At 40.3% G+C, this 20,054-nt stretch overlaps 1 protein-coding gene across 14 annotated transcripts in view; it reads right to left on the bottom strand.

Annotated features, from left to right (window-relative positions):
- RAPGEF2 (Rap guanine nucleotide exchange factor 2) overlaps nt 1–20,054 on the bottom strand; it is a 307,277-nt gene that overhangs the window by 8,394 nt on the left and 278,829 nt on the right. For 7 of the 14 annotated variants that reach the window (XM_073341485.1, XM_073341476.1, XM_073341477.1 and 4 more), the window contains 9 exons: nt 16,231–16,471; nt 15,637–16,020; nt 12,953–13,164; nt 12,725–12,848; nt 11,858–11,881; nt 10,568–10,791; nt 10,070–10,249; nt 4,230–4,382; nt 2,698–2,820 (listed from right to left, as the gene is read on the bottom strand). In XM_073341485.1, the coding sequence (XP_073197586.1) occupies nt 2,698–2,820; nt 4,230–4,382; nt 10,070–10,249; nt 10,568–10,791; nt 11,858–11,881; nt 12,725–12,848; nt 12,953–13,164; nt 15,637–16,020; nt 16,231–16,471 (1,665 nt within the window). The remainder of the gene's footprint in view (nt 1–2,697; nt 2,821–4,229; nt 4,383–10,069; nt 10,250–10,567; nt 10,792–11,857; nt 11,882–12,724; nt 12,849–12,952; nt 13,165–15,636; nt 16,021–16,230; nt 16,472–20,054) is intronic. The other 7 variants (XM_073341482.1, XM_073341483.1, XM_073341488.2 and 4 more) reach the window with 4 other exon arrangements.

Below are 20,054 nucleotides of genomic sequence, written 5' to 3'. Positions count from 1 at the left end.
GCTTGGAACATAGGAACTGCCATGCTGGATGAGGCCAGTAGCCCATGTAGTCCAGAATCCTGTTTTCAACAGTGGGCCACTCAGGGAAAGGTGCAAAATACCTTACAGTGTTACCCTCTGTCCCTAGAGAAAGTTTCCTTCTAACTGCCAATAGTTAAAGTTGGCCTTCAGTCCTGAAGTATGAGGAATTATATTCCTTCCAAACCTTTAAGTATTTGCTATAACAACGCTGGAAATACATGTTATCTGTATAAATATCTTACCTTTTTTGAATTCTGCTATGCTTTTGGCCTCAGTTCTACCTGTAACACATTCCACAAGCTAGTTGTGAAAAATGATTTCTTTTTACCAGTTTTGAATTTACCAGCTTTCAAGTTCATATTATGAAACAAGGTGAACAGAAGATCCTAATCTACCCTCTCTTATAAAAGTTATTTTTTATCCTACCCCTTTTAATTCATCTCCTTTGTCAGGTAACCAATCCTAATCTTTTCGATCTCTCTTCATAGGAGAGTTTTTGCATTCTCTTAATCATTCCCCTCACCCTCGGCTAAACCCCCTTCCATAATTTTTTCATAACCCTTTCGGAGGTGGGGTGACCAGAACTGAACACACTATTTTAGATGAGGATTTTCCACTGAATTAGATAATGTAATTAAAGTATTTTCCTTATTCTCCATCCCATCTCTTGGTCCCATTCTAACATTTGGTTTACTTTCTTCATCACTGCCTGTATTTCCTTTGGACAAAAGAAGTCAAAACAAAGCAAGTGTTTTGGAAACACCACCATTTAAAAATGTTATTGGGGATTTCTGTTTGACGACAGAAGGTAAACAATTGTTGAGCACCTAATTCTGCTGTTTGAAATTATTTCCAATGTATATGTGTACAGTATAGAGAAGGCAAACTAACAACTTCTGCTCTCTGTCTCATATCATAATGAAATTAAGCATTTGACAACATTTAGAAAAATTCAACAGTGGCAAATTCAAAACTGATAATCCGAAATACTTTTTCACACAGTGTGGAACTCACGTGTGGAGCTCATTGCCACAGGAAGTAACCGAGGCCAAGGAAGTAGCAAGAATTAAAAAGGGATTTGACATTTCTTGTATAACCGAATATCCAACAGCATAACAGAATTACAATAATTAATGATAACAGAAATTTTGGATGGGATATTAAAGTCTCATACTTCAGGGTTTAAACCAATCTCTAACAGAGATCACGATGAGATCTATGTGGCGAAGCAGATTATTTCATATGTACGTACTGCTGCTTTCTTAAAGGTTCCTCTGATGCTTCTGGTAATGGCCACTGACAGAGACAGAATACTGGATCACATGGACCTTAGGTCTGATAGTATGGCAATTCCTACATTCCTATGTACCATTCATCTGACCTTCACTATCTATCTTATCCAAACAAGTTTCCAATGTTTGCTCCACTTATGTGAGGTGCTACAAGAGTCATTCCCTCCAAGACAAAGTCATTTACTTTAGCATGCTCCCTAATTTTGTATCCACATTTTGAGCAACAGAGTCAAGAATACTTTGAATGTAGACGATTGATCACCTCGCAGTTATGGGCTTTGATTATAGCACTGCATGTGAGATTTGTCAGCTAAACCCATCTAACCCTTTGTTTTCAGGCAGTTAACACTTCCTAGGCCATGGCTACACTAGACACCTTACAGCGGTGCAGCTGTACCGATGCAAGCTCTCTAGCCCAGATGCTCTGATGGGAGAGAGCTCTCCCATGGACTTAATTAATCCACCCCCAACAAGAGGCTGTCGTTATGTTGGCGGGAGAAGCTCTCCCACTGACATAGTGCTGTCCACACCAGTGCTTAGGTCAATGTAACTTATGTTGCTCAAAAGGATGGCTTACTCACATCCCTGAGGGACTTAAGTTATGCCAACATGAGTGGTAGTGTACACATAGCCTTAGAAAGCTTATCCGAAAAGCAGTTCTTTAGGAAGGTAAATTATTAAAATGTAATTTTGTGATGAATGCACTATCAGCTATTATTTTTATTATAAAATATTTGTATTATTGTAGTGACCAGGAACCCTAGTCATTGTGCAAGGTGCTGTACAAAAAGAATTTAAAAGGTAGGTTAGAGGCCATTCAACAACATACTTTTGTATGTAAGCATGCAATTTTTATTTTTAGTTTGAAAATCACCATTAAGCTTCAAAGAGATTTCAGTGGAGCTACACAGTTCATACTAGCCGAGGATCTGTCCCTAACATCGTCAAATCTGATTAAAGTTAAGAAAGAAAACACATTAGTTCATGGTGCCACTAAATCTTGGAAATGCTTTGAGGTTTAGAACCATTTTCATGGATTGCTTTACCAAATATACAGTACTACACTTCCCCTCCATTCATCTGATCCCGATTCCTTTTTCAATAAATGCACTGGCCTTGATAGAATGTGATCAAATTCATATAATTTCACACCTGGCTAAAGTCTATGAGATAAATTATGCTGAGATCTTACAAAGACTCGAGCTGATCATCAAAGGATTTCTGCATAAGAACCTCCTCTATCTCACCCTTAGAAAAGCTCACTTCAGCAGTACTTTTGGATATGTATTTGTACTTTTGAAGGACAGACCCCTCATCCCTTTTAAAAATACTCATTAGCCAATTGTGCTTGTGATCTTTTTCCTTTTGATTTTGTAAACCCCACCTATCCTATAGGTCCGTGGTGCATTGTTATTCTTGTTACTGTTCTCACTTCCAAGAGAAGAGGAGGAACTGGTTAGATCCGACTGTCTGGAGCCATAATATCTCAGTTGATTGCCACTGCCACCTAACAACAGGATGAGAAAAGAGTTTAGATATCCATTTGACAGAGACAGGAGAGAGAGATACCCAGATGAAATGCACACAAGTTTCAATTTCTCAGCATCACAGTGCAATTCGGTGGGAGTTATTACTACAGTGAAATCTAGAGCTGTCCAAGCTCTATCACAAGACTGAGCTCTTACTCTGTGGGGCTCAACTCTGACACAGATTTTTTAATACAACTTTCTCTCAGGCAGCCATTAAAATTGATTTCTATGTTATTCTGAAAAGGATAGCAGGAGAAAATGACCTCGAGGTTACCTGCGATAGGAATATGCTGTATAGTGACAATCTTTATTTATTTATTTTTTTAAAAAATATAAGAAAGGCAAGTGCCTGCACTTGATCTTTTTTCTCTTAATTAACAACCAGAGCCAGTACAATGAAAAAGGAAACAGGACAGAAATTCATCAGGAGTCTTAGATCATCTTGTTTAAACTCATTTGCAGTTTTGGCCAGTCACACTGGACAGTAATCTCTACCAGTATATTTTAAGACAGTTTCTATGAAATTATTTAAAATTAACTCAGCAAAGAAAGCTTCATCGTGCAAAGCCATGTGTCAAACTTCCACCTTGATTCTTGGGATGACTAAGGTGTTCGCATAAAGGAAATGTAATGCTTTAGTGATCTGAGCCTTGAACACTCTAGGGAAAACCTTGCTGTCTTGCATGGATCCCTCTCCATCCAGCACAATTGCACAGCAGGGAGGAATGATTTTAACCTAGTAATTCCTTTAGAAATCAGCAGAGGGCTTGGTTATTATACCCAATGATGCTCCAAGGTGCCACTATGAGCTCTGAACTACTGCCCATGTATACTGCCTTTGGTAGAAGGCAACTGAAGGAGACATGTTCGTCTGAAGTAGCAGTAAGGAGAGTTGCTTAGTGTGATGGCTCCAGGACACTCTAAACCCATCCTCCTGCGCTTTGCTAACAGGATGGCTCCTGAGCATCCACCTGGGCACTACTACTCCACTCCCCTGCCAATCCTCATGTGGCAGCATAAGTAGGAAAAGATTTCACCCTTAGGGCTTATCTCGACACACACGTAGCGTGCGGCAAACTGTGATGTAAATCTACAGTGCGCTAGTCTGCTGTACGCTAAATGTCGGTCTGGACCATGCTACCACACACTGAAAGGGCACTTTGACTTACTCTGCTTTGAGATGCAAGTAGATCCGTGTGCACTAGTGAACTTTTAGTTTGGTAGCAGAGTCCACATGAACAGTCAGTGTGCTGTAGATTTACACCCCAGCTTGCTGTGCACTAATTGTTCATCTAGACAAGCAATTTGTCTCCAAGATCCCCTCATAGTTATTTCTAAAGCCTGCAGGTTTCAGGAAAAGGAATGGATAGTGTTGCACATCTTATACCTTTCCTTGGAGAGGTCTGTGGTGATGTGGGAGGAGAAGACAACTGTGAAGATGCATTTGATATTGTGTCTTCAGCTTGTTTCTTGTGACGGTCCAAACTTCCTTCTTCAGACAATGAAAGAATTTTCTTTAAAGCTTGTGGGGAATTAATGCCTTTAAGGAAGAATGAATGAATTTATGTATTTATTAAGCCATAAATATATACATCTGTTAATTTTACAGTGCGTTATAGGGACACTGTAAAGATAAAATATTTATCTTCCTTGAGTTACTAATACCACTTTTACCAAAGCAATCACTTCTATATCTGACCTATCAGTTCTCATCCTCACAGGAAACCTGCACAATACTTTCAAAAGATGAGCCTGGGAGCTTAAATTCATAACTTCACTAGACACTAAAAATCATGGACTGAAAAGAGACACTGGATTTATGGCTTATTACAACTATCTACAACTCACTAACAACCCTTCCAGCTGCTCCCCTTTAGCCCCTCCCCGCTTTCCTTTCCTCCCTGTCACTTGAAGGGAGTTAACAGGCCACTTCACCTCGAATGTTCCCTTGAAACATGTGTTAACGACTTATGCTAAACGATCTGTTCCATCTTGTATTCAGCTGTGACACACTGATTATGGCTATGTCTACTCTAGCACTTTTATTGGTAAAACTTACATCACTCAGGGTTGTGCAAAAACAAACCCTTGACCAACGTAAGTTACAATGACAGACGCACCAGTGTGGACAGCACTATGTTGGTGGGAGACAGTCTCCCGCTGACATAGCTACCGCCGCTTGTTGGGAGTGGCTTTATTATGCTGATGGGAGAGCTCTCTCCCACTGACATAGAGTGGATACATAGAAGACCACACAGCAGTACAACTGTGCTGCTGTAAGGTCTCTAGTGTAGATATAGCCTAAGTTTCCCAGAACTGAAGAATAGCTCTGTGTAACTCAAAAGCTTGTCTCTCTCACCAACAGAAGTTGGTTCAATAAAAAAAAAATTACCTCTCCCACCTCATCTCTCTAATACCACTTTTAATAAAATCTAAAATAAAAAAATTAATTTACTCCTCTCTATTTACACTATGTTGTTTATTTCTGTATTTTACTCAGCTTGGACAATGAAATTGGACCACTCTGTTTCAGATTCCAATTCACATTTACTAGCAAAATATTGCTGTGTCTGGGTTTCCACCAGTTCACTGAAAAGATTCTTGTAACTCATGTTCCAGAATATCTTCTGTGCAGATCTACCACCTGGGAGAGGAGTATGATGAGTTCTGAGAGATCAAAACTAGCAAATGGTGGAGCTGTACAAAATCCCTCAGAGACTCCAATGTTTATTGAAAGGTTACATAACAGGACCTCAGCTGCTCTTCAGTTGCTTCGGCTATTCAAAATAGCTTAGAGTATCACCAAAGAAAGTGATGCGGGAGGTTGGGCAAGTGAACACCTGGTGGGGCAATATATTCCTAGAGTAGGCTTTCTTCCTTTCTCCTTTGAGAACTGTCTCTGCACAAACTCTAGACTTTGGGAGACTAGCAGTAACAGCTCCTAGGAAAGACCTAGAGGGCAAAGACTGAAGAACTGCTCTCTTGAAACAAACATCAAGTTTGCCGATTAAAAGTGCAGATTGATCTACATGTGACAGCTTTGCAAATTTCAGGGGTGGAGTTATTTTTTCAAGCATTCTACAGAATTTGCATTTGATCTAGAGGACTGCAGTGTTGCAATCAATAATCCAGAATTATTTGATTAACACAAAAAGAAAAGGAGTACTTGTGGCACCTTAGAGACTAACCAATTTATTAGAGCATAAGCTTTCGTGAGCTACAGCTCACTTCATCAGATGCATATCGTGGAAACTGCAGCAGACTTTATATATACACAGAGAATATGAAACAATACCTCCTCCCACCCCACTGTCCTGCTGGTAATAGCTTATCTAAAGTGATCATCAGGTGGGCCATTTCCAGCACAAATCCAGGTTTTCTCACCCTCCACCCCCCCACACAAATTCACTCTCCTGCTGGTGATAGCCCATCCAAAGTGACAACTCTTTACACAATGTGCATGACAATCAAGTTGGGCTATTTCCTGCACAAATCCAGGTTTTCTCACATCCCCCCCACCCCCATACACACACAAACTCACTCTCCTGCTGGTAATAGCTCATCCAAACTGACCACTCTTCAAGTTTAAATCCAAGTTAAACCAGAACATCTGGGGGGGGGGTAGGAAAAAACAAGAGGAAACAGGCTACCTTGCATAATGACTTAGCCACTCCCAGTCTCTATTTAAGCCTAAATTAATAGTATCCAATTTGCAAATGAATTCCAATTCAGCAGTTTCTCGCTGGAGTCTGGATTTGAAGTTTTTTTGTTTTAAGATAGCGACCTTCATGTCTGTGATTGCGTGACCAGAGAGATTGAAGTGTTCTCCGACTGGTTTATGAATGTTATAATTCTTGACATCTGATTTGTGGAAAAGCAGCATCACTTGCCCCATAACCTCAGCCATGCGGAACGCAATGCCATCCACAGCCTCAGAAACAACTCTGACATCATAATCAAAAAGGCTGACAAAGGAGGTGCTGTTGTCATCATGAATAGGTCGGAATATGAACAAGAGGCTGCTCGGCAGCTCTCCAACACGAGTTTCTACAAGCCATTACCCTCTGATCCCACTGAGAGTTACCAAAAGCAACTACAGCATTTGCTCAAGAAACTTCCTGAAAAAGCACAAGATCAAATCCGCACAGACACACCCCTGGAACCCCGACCTGGGATATTCTATCTACTACCCAAGATCCATAAACCTGGAAATCCTGGGCGCCCCAACTTCTCAGGCATTGGCACCCTGACAGCAGGATTGTCTGGCTATGTAGACTCCCTCCTCAGGCCCTACGCTACCAGCACTCCCAGCTACCTTCGAGACACCACTGACTTCCTGAGGAAACTTCAATCCATCGGTGATCTTCCTGATAACACCATCCTGGCCACTATGGATGTAGAAGCCCTCTACACCAACATTCCACACAAAGATGGACTACAAGCCGTCAAGAACACTATCCCCGATAATGTCACGGCTAACCTGGTAGCTGAACTTTGTGACTTTGTCCTCACGCATAACTACTTCACATTTGGGGACAATGTATACCTTCAGATCAGCGGCACTGCTATGGGTACCCGCATGGCCCCACAGTATGCCAACATTTTTATGGCTGATTTAGAACAACGCTTCCTCAGCTCTCGTCCCCTAAAGCCCCTACTCTACTTGCGCTATATTGATGACATCTTCATCATCTGGACCCATGGAAAAGAAGCCCTTGAGGAATTCCACCATGATTTCAACAATTTCCATCCCACCACCAACCTCAGCCTGGTCCAGTCCACACAAGAGATCCACTTCCTGGACACTACAGTGCTAATAAACAATGGTCACATAAACACCACCCTGTACCGGAAACCTACTGACCGCTATTCCTACCTGCATGCCTCCAGCTTTCACCCTGACCACACCACACGATCCATCGTCTACAGCCAAGCTCTGCGATACAACCGCATTTGCTCCAACCCCTCAGACAGAGACAAACACCTACAAGATCTCTGTCAAGCTTTCTTACAACTACAATACCCACCTGCAGAAGTAAAGAAACAGATTGATAGAGCCAGAAGAGTTCCCAGAAGTTACCTACTACAGGACAGGCCTAACAAAGAAAATAACAGAACGCCACTAGCCGTCACCTTCAGCCCCCAACTAAAACCCCTCCAACGCATTATTAAGGATCTACAACCTATCCTAAAGGATGACCCAACACTCTCACAGATCTTGGGAGACAGGCCAGTCCTTGCCTACAGACAGCCCCACAAGCTGAAGCAAATACTCACCAACAACCACATACCACACAACAGAACCACTAACCCAGGAACTTATCCTTGCAACAAAGCCCGTTGCTAATTGTGCCCACATATCTATTCAGGGGACACCATCACAGGGCCTAATAACATCAGCCACACTATCAGAGGCTCGTTCACCTGCACATCCACCAATGTGATATATGCCATCATGTGCCAGCAATGCCCCTCTGCCATGTACATTGGTCAAACTGGACAGTCTCTACGTAAAAGAATAAATGGACACAAATCAGATGTCAAGAATTATAACATTCATAAACCAGTCGGAGAACACTTCAATCTCTCTGGTCACGCAATCACAGACATGAAGGTCGCTATCTTAAAACAAAAAAACTTCAAATCCAGACTCCAGCGAGAAACTGCTGAATTGGAATTCATTTGCAAATTGGATACTATTAATTTAGGCTTAAATAGAGACTGGGAGTGGCTAAGTCATTATGCAAGGTAGCCTGTTTCCTCTTGTTTTTTCCTACCCCCCCCCCCAGATGTTCTGGTTTAACTTGGATTTAAACTTGAAGAGTGGTCAGTTTGGATGAGCTATTACCAGCAGGAGAGTGAGTTTGTGTGTGTATGGGGGTGGGGGGGATGTGAGAAAACCTGGATTTGTGCAGGAAATAGCCCAACTTGATTGTCATGCACATTGTGTAAAGAGTTGTCACTTTGGATGGGCTATAACCAGCAGGAGAATGAATTTGTGTGGGGGGGTGGAGGGTGAGAAAACCTGGATTTGTGCTGGAAATGGCCCACCTGATGATCACTTTAGATAAGCTATTACCAGCAGGACAGTGGGGTGGGAGGAGGTATTGTTTCATATTCTCTGTGTATATATAAAGTCTGCTGCAGTTTCCACGATATGCATCTGATGAAGTGAGCTGTAGCTCACGAAAGCTTATGCTCTAATAAATTGGTTAGTCTCTAAGGTGCCACAAGTACTCCTTTTCTTTTTGCGAATACAGACCAACACGGCTGTTACTCTGAAACCTTGATTAACACAGTTTATTTGATCCTCTAGACAGCAGAATCTATAGAACTAGCCTAATACTACATTATTTCTTGTTCACTTGGTTTTTCTAAATCCCTCTTTTGTAGCTTAAACAATAGGTGTGAGAGACCCTAACAGCAGGCGGAGACAGAATAGAGCAACGTTTGTGGAAAATCACTCCCTGTATAAAGAGGATAGCTATCCTGCTTAGAAACAAACCTGAGAATATGTTTTTAATTCAAATTAAATAAGGAAAATTTCAGACGACTTCATAACACTGCAACAGGATGCCCTCTTTAGCTGCCAGAGAGAGATTTGGAGAAATCAAATTATTTATAAGAAACTACCATTCTCCTGTTTCAATCTGTAGCATCCCAAACAGTGCAACTTTAGCACTGCAACAGAAAAAGATTTGGGGGAACGTGGTGGTGAAGGGCAATTGTCAAATGAAAAAGTTAAAAACTACAGCCCACATTTTCAAAGTGATTAGTGACTGGGGGTACTCAACTTGACATACCTTGGACAGGCCTGATTTTTTGGAGGGCAGATGCTCAAGACACTTTTGAAAATCAGGCCCCTTTATGGTATCTCAGATTGATCACTCAGAAATGGAGGCAAGCAAAATCATTAGTGACTTTTGAAAACTTAAGCCCAAGGCTCCAGTGCACCAGCCAGAAGAGCAATTATCACCAGGTGGAAACAAATCTACAACTGAAAAGGATAAGCCAACCAGACCCTTTACTAGGAGAAGTTTTCTCCTGTTTATCTGCTATTAGGAGGATTTATATATGCTGTCTAAACTGACAGAGGGATAACTGAGAGCACTAACTTGAACTAAACGTTACAATATTTCACCAGTTCAAAAGTACGCCTGCTTGAACTATACAAAGAAACATCTAAACATTTTTAACGAAACCCACCCACCCCCTCATTTCACTTACCAAATGGTGGGAGGTCTTTGACTGGTACTTTCTTGCGAGAGGGATAGAGGGACACAGCAGGGACCTGCAATGCTTGGTTTATTTTATGCTGCTGCTGCACCTTCTGCTGAATTCCTGCCCTAGGTGCCACTGGTGACGTTTCCTGTTTCCCAGACCGTTTGTCCCCTGGATTCTTCGGTACTTTGCAATAAATGGAAGAAACAAGGAATTAACTATTTCAGCAGTCTAAGTGGAAGGTTCAAAACTTCTGATTTTAATTAAAAGGAGCTCAGATACAACAATTAGGAGTGCATATTTATTTAGAGAGGCAAAGGAAGGGAGAGAGCTTTAATTCCTTTAAAACACATATTGTTTTTAATTATAAAATCTTTGCTGACCTTTACGCATAACAGAGCTCAGAAAACAGACATATAAGTGACAGGAAGATATAGCCCAGAAGTTAAGTTACATGCAGATATAAGCAGCTATTTATAATGCTTATTTAATGAAAAAGCTCACATGTGTTGGTGGCTGGCTCACACTGCAGAGACAGTGTCTGGAGGCTCTCTTCATCCATTTCCAGGTCCAAGTTAGAGAGGTACTGCTTCACTTTTCGTGCCATCTGAGCATCTTCATACAGTTTTTTGGCATTGAGAAAGGAGCTGCGACGTACCCGCTTCTTGTGTCCCCCTGTTTGTGCAACATCTAGCACTGCTGCATTTGTACTGCCCTGGCTGAGAGACCTGGAGTGAAGTGGGAAAGAGGAGGAAAGAGAGACTTAGTCCAGCAAAGTATCACTTCATGAACTGGAAACATGCAAAAGGTTGCATGAATGTCAGTCTACGGTCAAAGCTTACATGCCTCATTCCAGTAAGTCAAACAAACAGCTATAATAGACAGAAGATGAGGATCAAGAAATCTCTTCACTTGGTTAAAAATAATAATTTATGTATAATTAAAATAAAATAAGTTCCTGGAACCTGTTCTACTCCAACTAGGCAATCTCTCTTCTCACATCTAGAAAAGCATTCACGATAGCTCCCTCACATAAGTCAGCTACTGAGAAAGTTGGAGCATTAAGAAAAGCTCATGCAGCAAGACAACGCTGACAGACAACTGTAGCTGAGCCTCCAATTTAAATACAAATTATCTAGAAACTGTCTTCAACACGGTGTTAATCTGGGTTTATAAAAACCTCAATTTCAATAGTAATGAAGAAAAAAAATCTTTTTCTGTTCCCTAACTTGAGTATGATGAGCTTTTTGTTAAATGAATGATCAATTAGTTAATGAGGAAATAAACGTCATGCATTTCAATTTGTGTATGTATATATGGAAGCTATTTGTGGCTTCTGATTTGTTAAGAGTAAAAAATGGAGGCTGGATTTAGAGTGAAAATATAGTTAGTTGAGCTGTAAAAATCATGGTACTTCAATTTTTAATATCAGTGGATTTCATCTTCACTCATTTATCAGGCATATGTAAATTTTAGTTGTACAGCTATCCCCATACTATTTTGGAATTTCCTTTCTATTACAAGCCAGACTGGTTATATTAAAGTCAATTTTACTGTTGTGTTAAATAAACAACCCTTCCCCAAATCACACTCAGAAATATCTGTAAATAGTTTCACAGCTCTTGTGTTTTTGACCTCAAAAGCAAAAGCACCATTGGATTAAACTTATTGTAAGTACAAAAAGGTTAAAAGAAAAATGTCAAAGCATCAGAAAATTAAAGATAGCAAGTAGAAAAACAATGCAAATGGTCAGAAAAGAATGTTTGTCCGTGTGCGTTGTCTCCAACCACTTACCCCAAACTCCTCCATTTCTTCTTCCTGCAAGTGAGAGCCATGAAGAGTGAAGCATGGGTTTAGGAAGAGATAGAGAAAGATCACAAGCTCAGAAAGAAAAGACCAGACCTCAGGACAAGCAGTACTAGAAGCCCACAAACACTAAAACAGACTTTTCTCAGGCGCACAATTGGATATTAAAAACTCTTCTAGTTCAGATTAAGCGAGAGTGCATTATGCTGTCTCTACACAAAACCAAACAGCAATCACTCCACATTCTCCTGCACCATTGATTTATGCTGACGTTCAAATATTCCTATTTGTAGTAAACTGTGAGCAATTTAGATTGTCCTGTGCATCAACATTTCATACAATAAACTTTCCTCTACTACAGTATATAGTGAAATCGAATATCTTCATTCAGACTATGAATTGGTGGGATCTCATCACGGAATCAGGCAAATTGGCTATCAGTGGGAGAACATAAAACACTGTTCCCTCCATGGTAAGATCTAGAATTACTTTCCTTTTTAAAGCTGGTTTTAAAATGTGGATACAGTACATAACTGTGATTACCCAAAAGTGGTACAATGAATAGTAGTGAATGAGACATCGTACATCTAAAATGCTGCAATACAACCAGTGATACAGAAGTTATACAGTCCAATCTTGCAACTGAAAACTCCCATTGACTTCTATGAGTGTTCCAGGCATGGAAAGAACAAAGAGGCCCCACAGGTGGGAAGATAAAGTCTCATCTTTCATTATTTCATTTGCAGTGTTTCTTTTGTTAAGGACTGTGGAGGGGCACTAGAGAATTACTTATTTTATTGTTGATACTCAATTTTTTGTCTCAATCAATTGAAGCTCTGTTGAAGACAAACCTACCTAGTCCTGAACATTACAGCAGGATCCATGTTAACAGAAGCCATTCGACCAACATGACGAATTTCTTTTGCAATCATTCTCAGTTTCTCAAAATTGACCAAGCCTTCCACTTTTGAGTCATTTCCTATATTTAGTAAAAGGAAGACAAGTAAATAGTAATGGTATCATCTACGAGGCTGCAAAATCTATTTTCTGAGGAGATAAATAAACATGCTATTTTGCATTTACCTTCATGAAGGAAAGTAAGGTCCTTTTTGATAACAGGGAAGAGAGGAATAATGGGAGGCTGTAGGTTTTGGCTGTTCAGGACATTACGATATTTTGCCATGTTCCTAGATGGATCAAACAGGTCTTGAAGATCTTGAAACAGCTTCTCATATTTGCTTGGAAGTTTTTCCCAAGTAGTGCGGAGCCTTGCAACCGGTGCCAAATTCAGGCCACTGAAAACAGTTCATTAGGGTTTTGTTTTGTTTGTTCAATTAAATACAGACTATGCAAACTTAATAGAAAGAAAACTGCAACACCCAAATATAAAACACTATACAATTTTGTGTAGCAGAAATATCATCTCCCATAACAGGCAAGTGTTGTCATACAGCAATATACCAATCAAGCGCAAATATTGATAAGTAAAAATTGCATTTTGAAAATGTGCATTATAAAATCTATACAATACATGTTATGAAAATATATATCTTAAAGCTATGAATTTTATATTAACTATAATGACTGATGGAATCTATACAATGCAATATACCCAGATAAAACAGGTAATGCCTGTGAATTGAGGGAAGCAATTAGGGACTATGGCTGAATTGGTATTTGCCTCCACTACTGAGGAGTTGTCTGCCCTTTACCATGGAAGTTTACAATCTATAGGTATATCTGGACTCACGGTCTCTCCTGGATTCCCAGACTGTGTCAGTGACCAGGGATGCTTTTCTCCAAATCTATACCTGGTGAAAGTACTAAGACCATTTCCTTTGCCACAATCCATGTGCCATGACACCTCCAGATGGATTTGCTGAAATAGACTCTATACCAGGGATCGGCAACCTTTGGCACGTCGCCCATCAGAGAAATCCGCTGGCAGGCCGGGATGGTTTGTTTACCTGCAGCGTCCGCAGGTTCAGCTGATCGCAGCTCCCACTGGCCAATGGGGGCTGCGGGAAGCAGCACGGGCTGAGGGATGTACTGGCTGCCGCTTCCCGCAGCCCCCATTGGCCAGAAACGGCAAACCGCAGGGAGCTGCGATCAGCCGAACCTGCAGGTAAACAACAGTGCCAGCCCGCCAGCGGATTTCCCTGATGGGCCGTGTGCCAAAGGTTGCCGATCCCTGCTCTATACTTAAGGATATACAGAAGCTGCAGCTGGCTGAAAAAAACCTGTGGTCCACTCCCTTACTGCTGTTGGTAAAGGGAGTACTTTACACCAGTGGTACTGACTAACTATTCACTTCTGGCTGCAAAGGAGGTATTGATATTAATTGGTAATGTCAGCTTTTGTTCAAATTCTAGCTAACTGACAGGCTGCCTCTCACCCCACACTCTGAAGCAGGACTTAAGCTGAGATGAAGTGGCTGAACTAAGTCCCTAGATTTAAATGCTTCAGGGGCGCTGACAGATTCCTAACCTCTGGGGGTCTCTGATTTTGGAGAATTTTCTTCCCCTTCTGGTCTTATGGGGTACAAATCCACTGACCTTCAGGACAAGTGGCAGAGCTGATTTTTTTTTTTAACAGACTTTTGCATGAAAGGGTGATATCAATGTATGCCAATAGCCTTTTTTGTAGCCTGTGATATTTACATTTCTATTACTGTGGTGTTATATATTTTTATTTCTGGAACCTGAAGTATTCTGAAGGGTGCAAGAGTGTTTAAGTATGTCTTTAATACAGGTACTAAACATTTTCTACTTTTACATTCTGTAATTTAAAATTAGATTACTGTAGGGATTTTTTTAAAATTAAAATACCTTAATCTGAGGAATATTATATCACATTTCCCCCAGCTGGATTTTCTGCACATGAAATACAAACCCCTGAGAACAGACAACAGTAATACAGTAACCCGAATTCGAAGAACTGCATTCTTATTGCTTCTATTACTTTCTTCAGCTCCACATAACGTTGATAATAGTACACCCTCCCACTGGGAACAATTTTTCTTTTGTCAACAGCCTAAACAGCTGATAGTACAAAACTACAATCAATAATATACCAAGACTCAATAAATGCAGGGTACTGAGCACCTTCTATGAGGTAATGCACATCTTAACTCCCCAAAGAAAACAGGGGGTGAGGTCAAATAGCACTTCATGAGATGAACTCGGTATCTTGTAAGGATCAAGCACTAAGACAAAAAATACCACAAGCCACCTGCTTTCTTATAACTGCAAATTCTTTTTACTATTCACCCTCCCCTATTACCTTTCCCACAGGCATAACCACAAGAGTAGAACAAGGGGATACGCAATCCTTTTGATATCCTTCCTCCATGCAATTGCTGGACTTATTCTCACTCCTGGAGCCTCTTACATTTTTTATTTTTTTCTTAAGTTTGACTATCTCTGACTGCCATCCTTCTCAAAAATCTCTTTCCTCCCATGCCACACAAATTCTTTATTCCCTAATTCCTCTAGTTTCAGTTTTTATAAAGGTGGCAGAGTTCCAAGGATTATTTCAAAAAACATTTTAATATCAGGATATAAGATTATTTGGGGGAAAAAATCTTTTCCTATCTTTATAGGAGTGTCTGAAGCTGGTGGTAATAGTATTAGTCAGCTCCCTTTCTGTTTAATGCAAATTTCTATTCATTTTGACGTATTACCCCTGAGTAACCTGAACTGAATTCACTGTTAAAAAAAACAAAAACAAACCAACAAAAAAACCCACACAAACCTTCCCCTATTTACCTGATAATTGCAAACATGGAGTTGAAGTTCTTGCATTCCCTGCAGTGCAGTGCTATCTTAATGAAATGTTTAATGATCTTCATTCTTTTTAGCTGGTTGGTTTCTCTTAGAATCTCAGATGCTACCCAAAATGTTTCTTGGTTTATCACTTCTTCAAACTTTTTCAAGTTAGTACAACTGATTTTAGATTTGAGTTTAAACAGGTCGTCTATGTATTCTGTGGGTTCAATGTTACGAAACAGCTCAAAGTTTCGCATGGAGAGCTGAGCAGCCATCTCAACAGTACTGAGCTGCAGTAGGGAAATTTGACTTTCCCGCAGTAACTCCTGAGCATCTTCATCTGAACACAGTGTTTCTGTCTCCATGTTGTTTTTCAGATAATACCTATAAAAATAAAATACCAGAAGAAAATTGATAGCTAAGATTATCATATACCAGAGAAAAGTTGCAGATTGAAATAAGTGTATATGCTCTAACTAGCTTAGAATAGTAACCTTGAAGTTGAAATATTTTGGGGAGAAAACAGACTGTCACAAGATACCCATATGCATCAGAATTCTTATTAAACTTACATAATATAAACCATAGTCTCACCTGCCACTTAGCTGTATCCTATCAGCAAGCTTGGATAGCTGATCTGGAAGCCTCCTTTGCTTGATTACGCCCTCTGGAGTGACAGACACTTCACACAAAGAATATGCATCGGGAGTAGCAGTTACAGCAAACTCTCTAATTGCCTGAATGACCACTTCCTTTGCTGTTGTGTCCTTACTAATCATAATATAACGACTTTGCTGGTCTGCCTTGAAAACCCTCAGAACTTGGTCTGGTAAGTCTGAAGAAGAAAAAAAACCCACAAATGCAGGTCAAAGAACAATGACATGACGACACCACAGGAGTATATCTGCACAATTACTTCTGACATCAGGGTCGCTGTATTTTCATTCTTCTCCCCTTTCCTCCCCTGAAATTGTTTTACAGGACATACCTCCCAACTGATATGCATCTGGTGGGTCTAACCTGAATTTAGACCCAGAAACTTCATCTACAAGAGACCATCTCAAACCTACTAATATGGTAGAAAGTCCCAGGCTTAAGGACTCACATATAGAACCTTTAAGGTATTAGATGAGTGAGACCTGCATAAGATTTTGTGGATGTAGTAGATTAATTTGGATCCACTACAGAGGGCAAGTCATGCAGCTTGGAAGTCTGGGTTTCTCTGATAGATTAAATGGAACTGCTCCGAGTCTGGATTATATGCCGCTTTTAAATAGACTCTGCATCAAGACAGCAAAAACAACTCCCCATCCCAAGTCCTTGACTCGTATACTGAGAGCCCAAAGAGTGTGTTTGTTTTGTTGCCTTAGAAAGTTTGGGATTTCTGCAAAAAGTGAACATGTTAGTGCTGAGTTTTCCTCCTCATTACACCAAAAATGGAACCTTTTACAGGTCAGCAGAGCAGCACCTGCAAGGGGGTGTGATTCAAATAGCTTCTTAGGAAACTGGTTCTGGAACAAACTGGGCAAGAGACTCTCAACCCACATTTCAGTCTCTCTGGTTTGGGATCTTTGCATTATGATGCTGCAAGGACAAATACTTGGGTGAACATTTCCAAATGCGGGAACCTAAAATAAGGAACCTAAATTCACATTTAGACACCTGAAAAGGTGTATCCATGAATTCCACTCAAGTCAAAGTGAGCTGAAGGTGCGCTGCACATATGAAAATCGAGCAATTTTTTCAGGTGTCTAAATATGGATTTAGCTGACGAAGTTCAGGCAGTCAAGTTTGAAAATATTGGCCTTTCTGAGAATGATTTTCAGACAGTTAATTGTAGAACTGTATATACAACTGTGCACTTAACTTGTGTGTTCAATCACAATTCCTTGTACAAACTGAAGATCCAGGTGTATACAAATGGCCAGCAAGATGGATAGGTAAGGAAATGTTACTCACCTTATGCAGAAACTGGAGTTTGAGATGTGTGTTCCTATGGGACTCCAGTTCAGATGTGCTTTGACCGGAGATTTTTGATAATACTACCCATCCGGCCTGCACATGCACTCTACACATCCTCATGCTCTGCACTAAGTATATATAGGCCTGCACTGGTAGACTGCCCTCAGTTCCTTTTCCATTGCTATGTCCCATAGAAGACACTTGGAAGCAGAGGGGAAGGAGGATGGTAGAGGAACACCCATAGGTACACACCTCGAAGAACTCAAATTACTGCACAAGATGAATAATCTCTTTCTTCTTCGAGTAGTGTTCCTTTGGGTGCTCCACTTCACAACAAAAGGAGAAAGCTTCAGAGTCAAGTTCAATACTGAAGACAAGACTGCTTTCCCAAGGACAACAGCTAGAAGAATAAACCTTTGTGTGGTGCATGGAAAATATATGTATTGAAGACAAAGTTGCAGCTTTGCAGATCTCAAGAATGGAAATGTTTTTGAGTAATACCACAATGATGGAGAGAGAGACTGTGGAATGCTAATACACCCTAAGATAACAAGGAAGAATACATCCAGAAATCCATCTGAAGAGTCTTGGGTGGAGATTCTGGACCCTTTGGACCTCTCACCAATTGATACGACAGTCTTGGAAATTTTCTAAATGGTCTGCTTCTGTCCAAATAAAAGGTCCTCATCCTCCTTATGTCCAGGGTATAGAAGGCAGCATCCTTTGTCAAGGTGTTTCTGATCCTTATCGTAAGGTGTGAACTTTTTGTGCTACTTGTTCATTCACTGCTTCCACAGCCAGAGAGTTAGGCTCAGGATGTGAAAATAAAAATAATTTTGCTAGGGTCTAATAGGCACTTAATTTGCAAGCTAACATTAGCTGAAAGTGACCATTAAAGAATATCTAGGAGCTTGACTGTGACACTCTGACATCCTCTAAGGGGACTGGTAAAGAGTCTGCAATACATTTCATTCATTGTTTGAAATCATCAGCCAGAGAAAGTGGAGGCAGCATAACTGCCTCGTCTGAAAGACGTTCATTTGCAGAGAATCATCCTTATCTGCTCCGGCCTCCTGCTCTTCAAGGGATTCCTGTACCTGAGGTAATCGAACAGGGATAGATAAAGTAGGAGAATGTCTCTTTCTGTGGTCCCACACGAAAGACTAGGGACTCATGAGAATTGCTGTTGACTTGCAGCCCAAGAATCTCAGTATCGCCACTGAGGGGGTCAATAAAGTATGGTCGGTGACATCCAATGGTGCCAGAACCAGTGCAAAGGGGTGTGGGTTCATCCTGAATGTAACTCTTCTCTCTCCCCAAAACAGTCAGGAGGGAAGTCCCTTTGGTAAGTAGAGGAATCATGTAGTGAGATTTGGGCAGCTGAAGAGAACTCCCCCTCATGTAAAGGAGGAGCTCTGCCACTCTGAAGGTACTGGACAATTGAATCTGGATATGGAGATGATCCCACATTTTATCATTCTGGCAATTTATAGTAGAAATAGAATATAAAAAGCAAAGCTATAGACTATCTTGCAGTTCTTTGCCACTGGACTTACAAAAGGGCACAATAATCCTGCCCCCGTGGTATTTTTCATGATAAAGGTAAGCACTTCCACTCTAATCTTTTAACTGACCGGGGAAGTTAATATATTTTTCAGAGGTAAATAAGCTTTGATATTTGTGTGCGTGTCATGGATCTAAATTCCTGCTCTGTTTTTCATCAAAGTAAGAGGAGGTGCAATTTGTATTTTTATTCTAAAGGACATAAAGGTCGTATGAACAACATGAAAACAGAAAGCAAAAGAGAAGTCTCCTGGATCTAGTGCCAAGACTAATACTTAAATAGACTGATACTGATAAACCAACTGCTAGACAAAAACATTTCCTTTGAAGAAAAGGAATCTTATTTGGCAGCAATTCACAGAAAAGGGAATTTACTATTAGACCTGAATGTGCACTACATGTATATTTTGTTTTTAAAAAAAAAACCCTACAAAAACACATGTATTCATCAACAGAAGTGTCGAGATAAAAACAAATATTACAGAATGTTTTCCCATTATTACACGATGTAACCAAACTAGTAAATTTAGGGAACATGAGACTTCATCTCTCTCATACATTGCTTATTTTATATAGTGATATATACCGTGATCACTACTGGGACATCCACATTTATTCACTGTTTTGCAACTTGAAGAACAGAATGAAAAAAATATTAAAACTGACTGATTACCTCATACTTTACATATTCATTAAGCTAAACTTAGGCCAATTCAGTAATTTCCTTGAATTTCATATCCCAACTACAATGATTCAGTAATGCCTTTATGTAACCATATTTCTAAGCCTATTTTAAAAATTATTAATGTATGATAATCAAAACAGAGCACTTTGTTGCTATGCCAAATATTCAGGTATCCTAGAGCTAGACAAATTGCAAACTCACTCTGCCT

Source organism: Lepidochelys kempii, chromosome 4, assembly GCF_965140285.1.
Source record: "Lepidochelys kempii isolate rLepKem1 chromosome 4, rLepKem1.hap1, whole genome shotgun sequence".
Taxonomy (NCBI): Eukaryota; Metazoa; Chordata; order Testudines; family Cheloniidae; genus Lepidochelys; species Lepidochelys kempii.
Note: the sequence above shows the minus strand (reverse complement) of the source record. Positions and strands in the feature narration are given on the sequence as shown.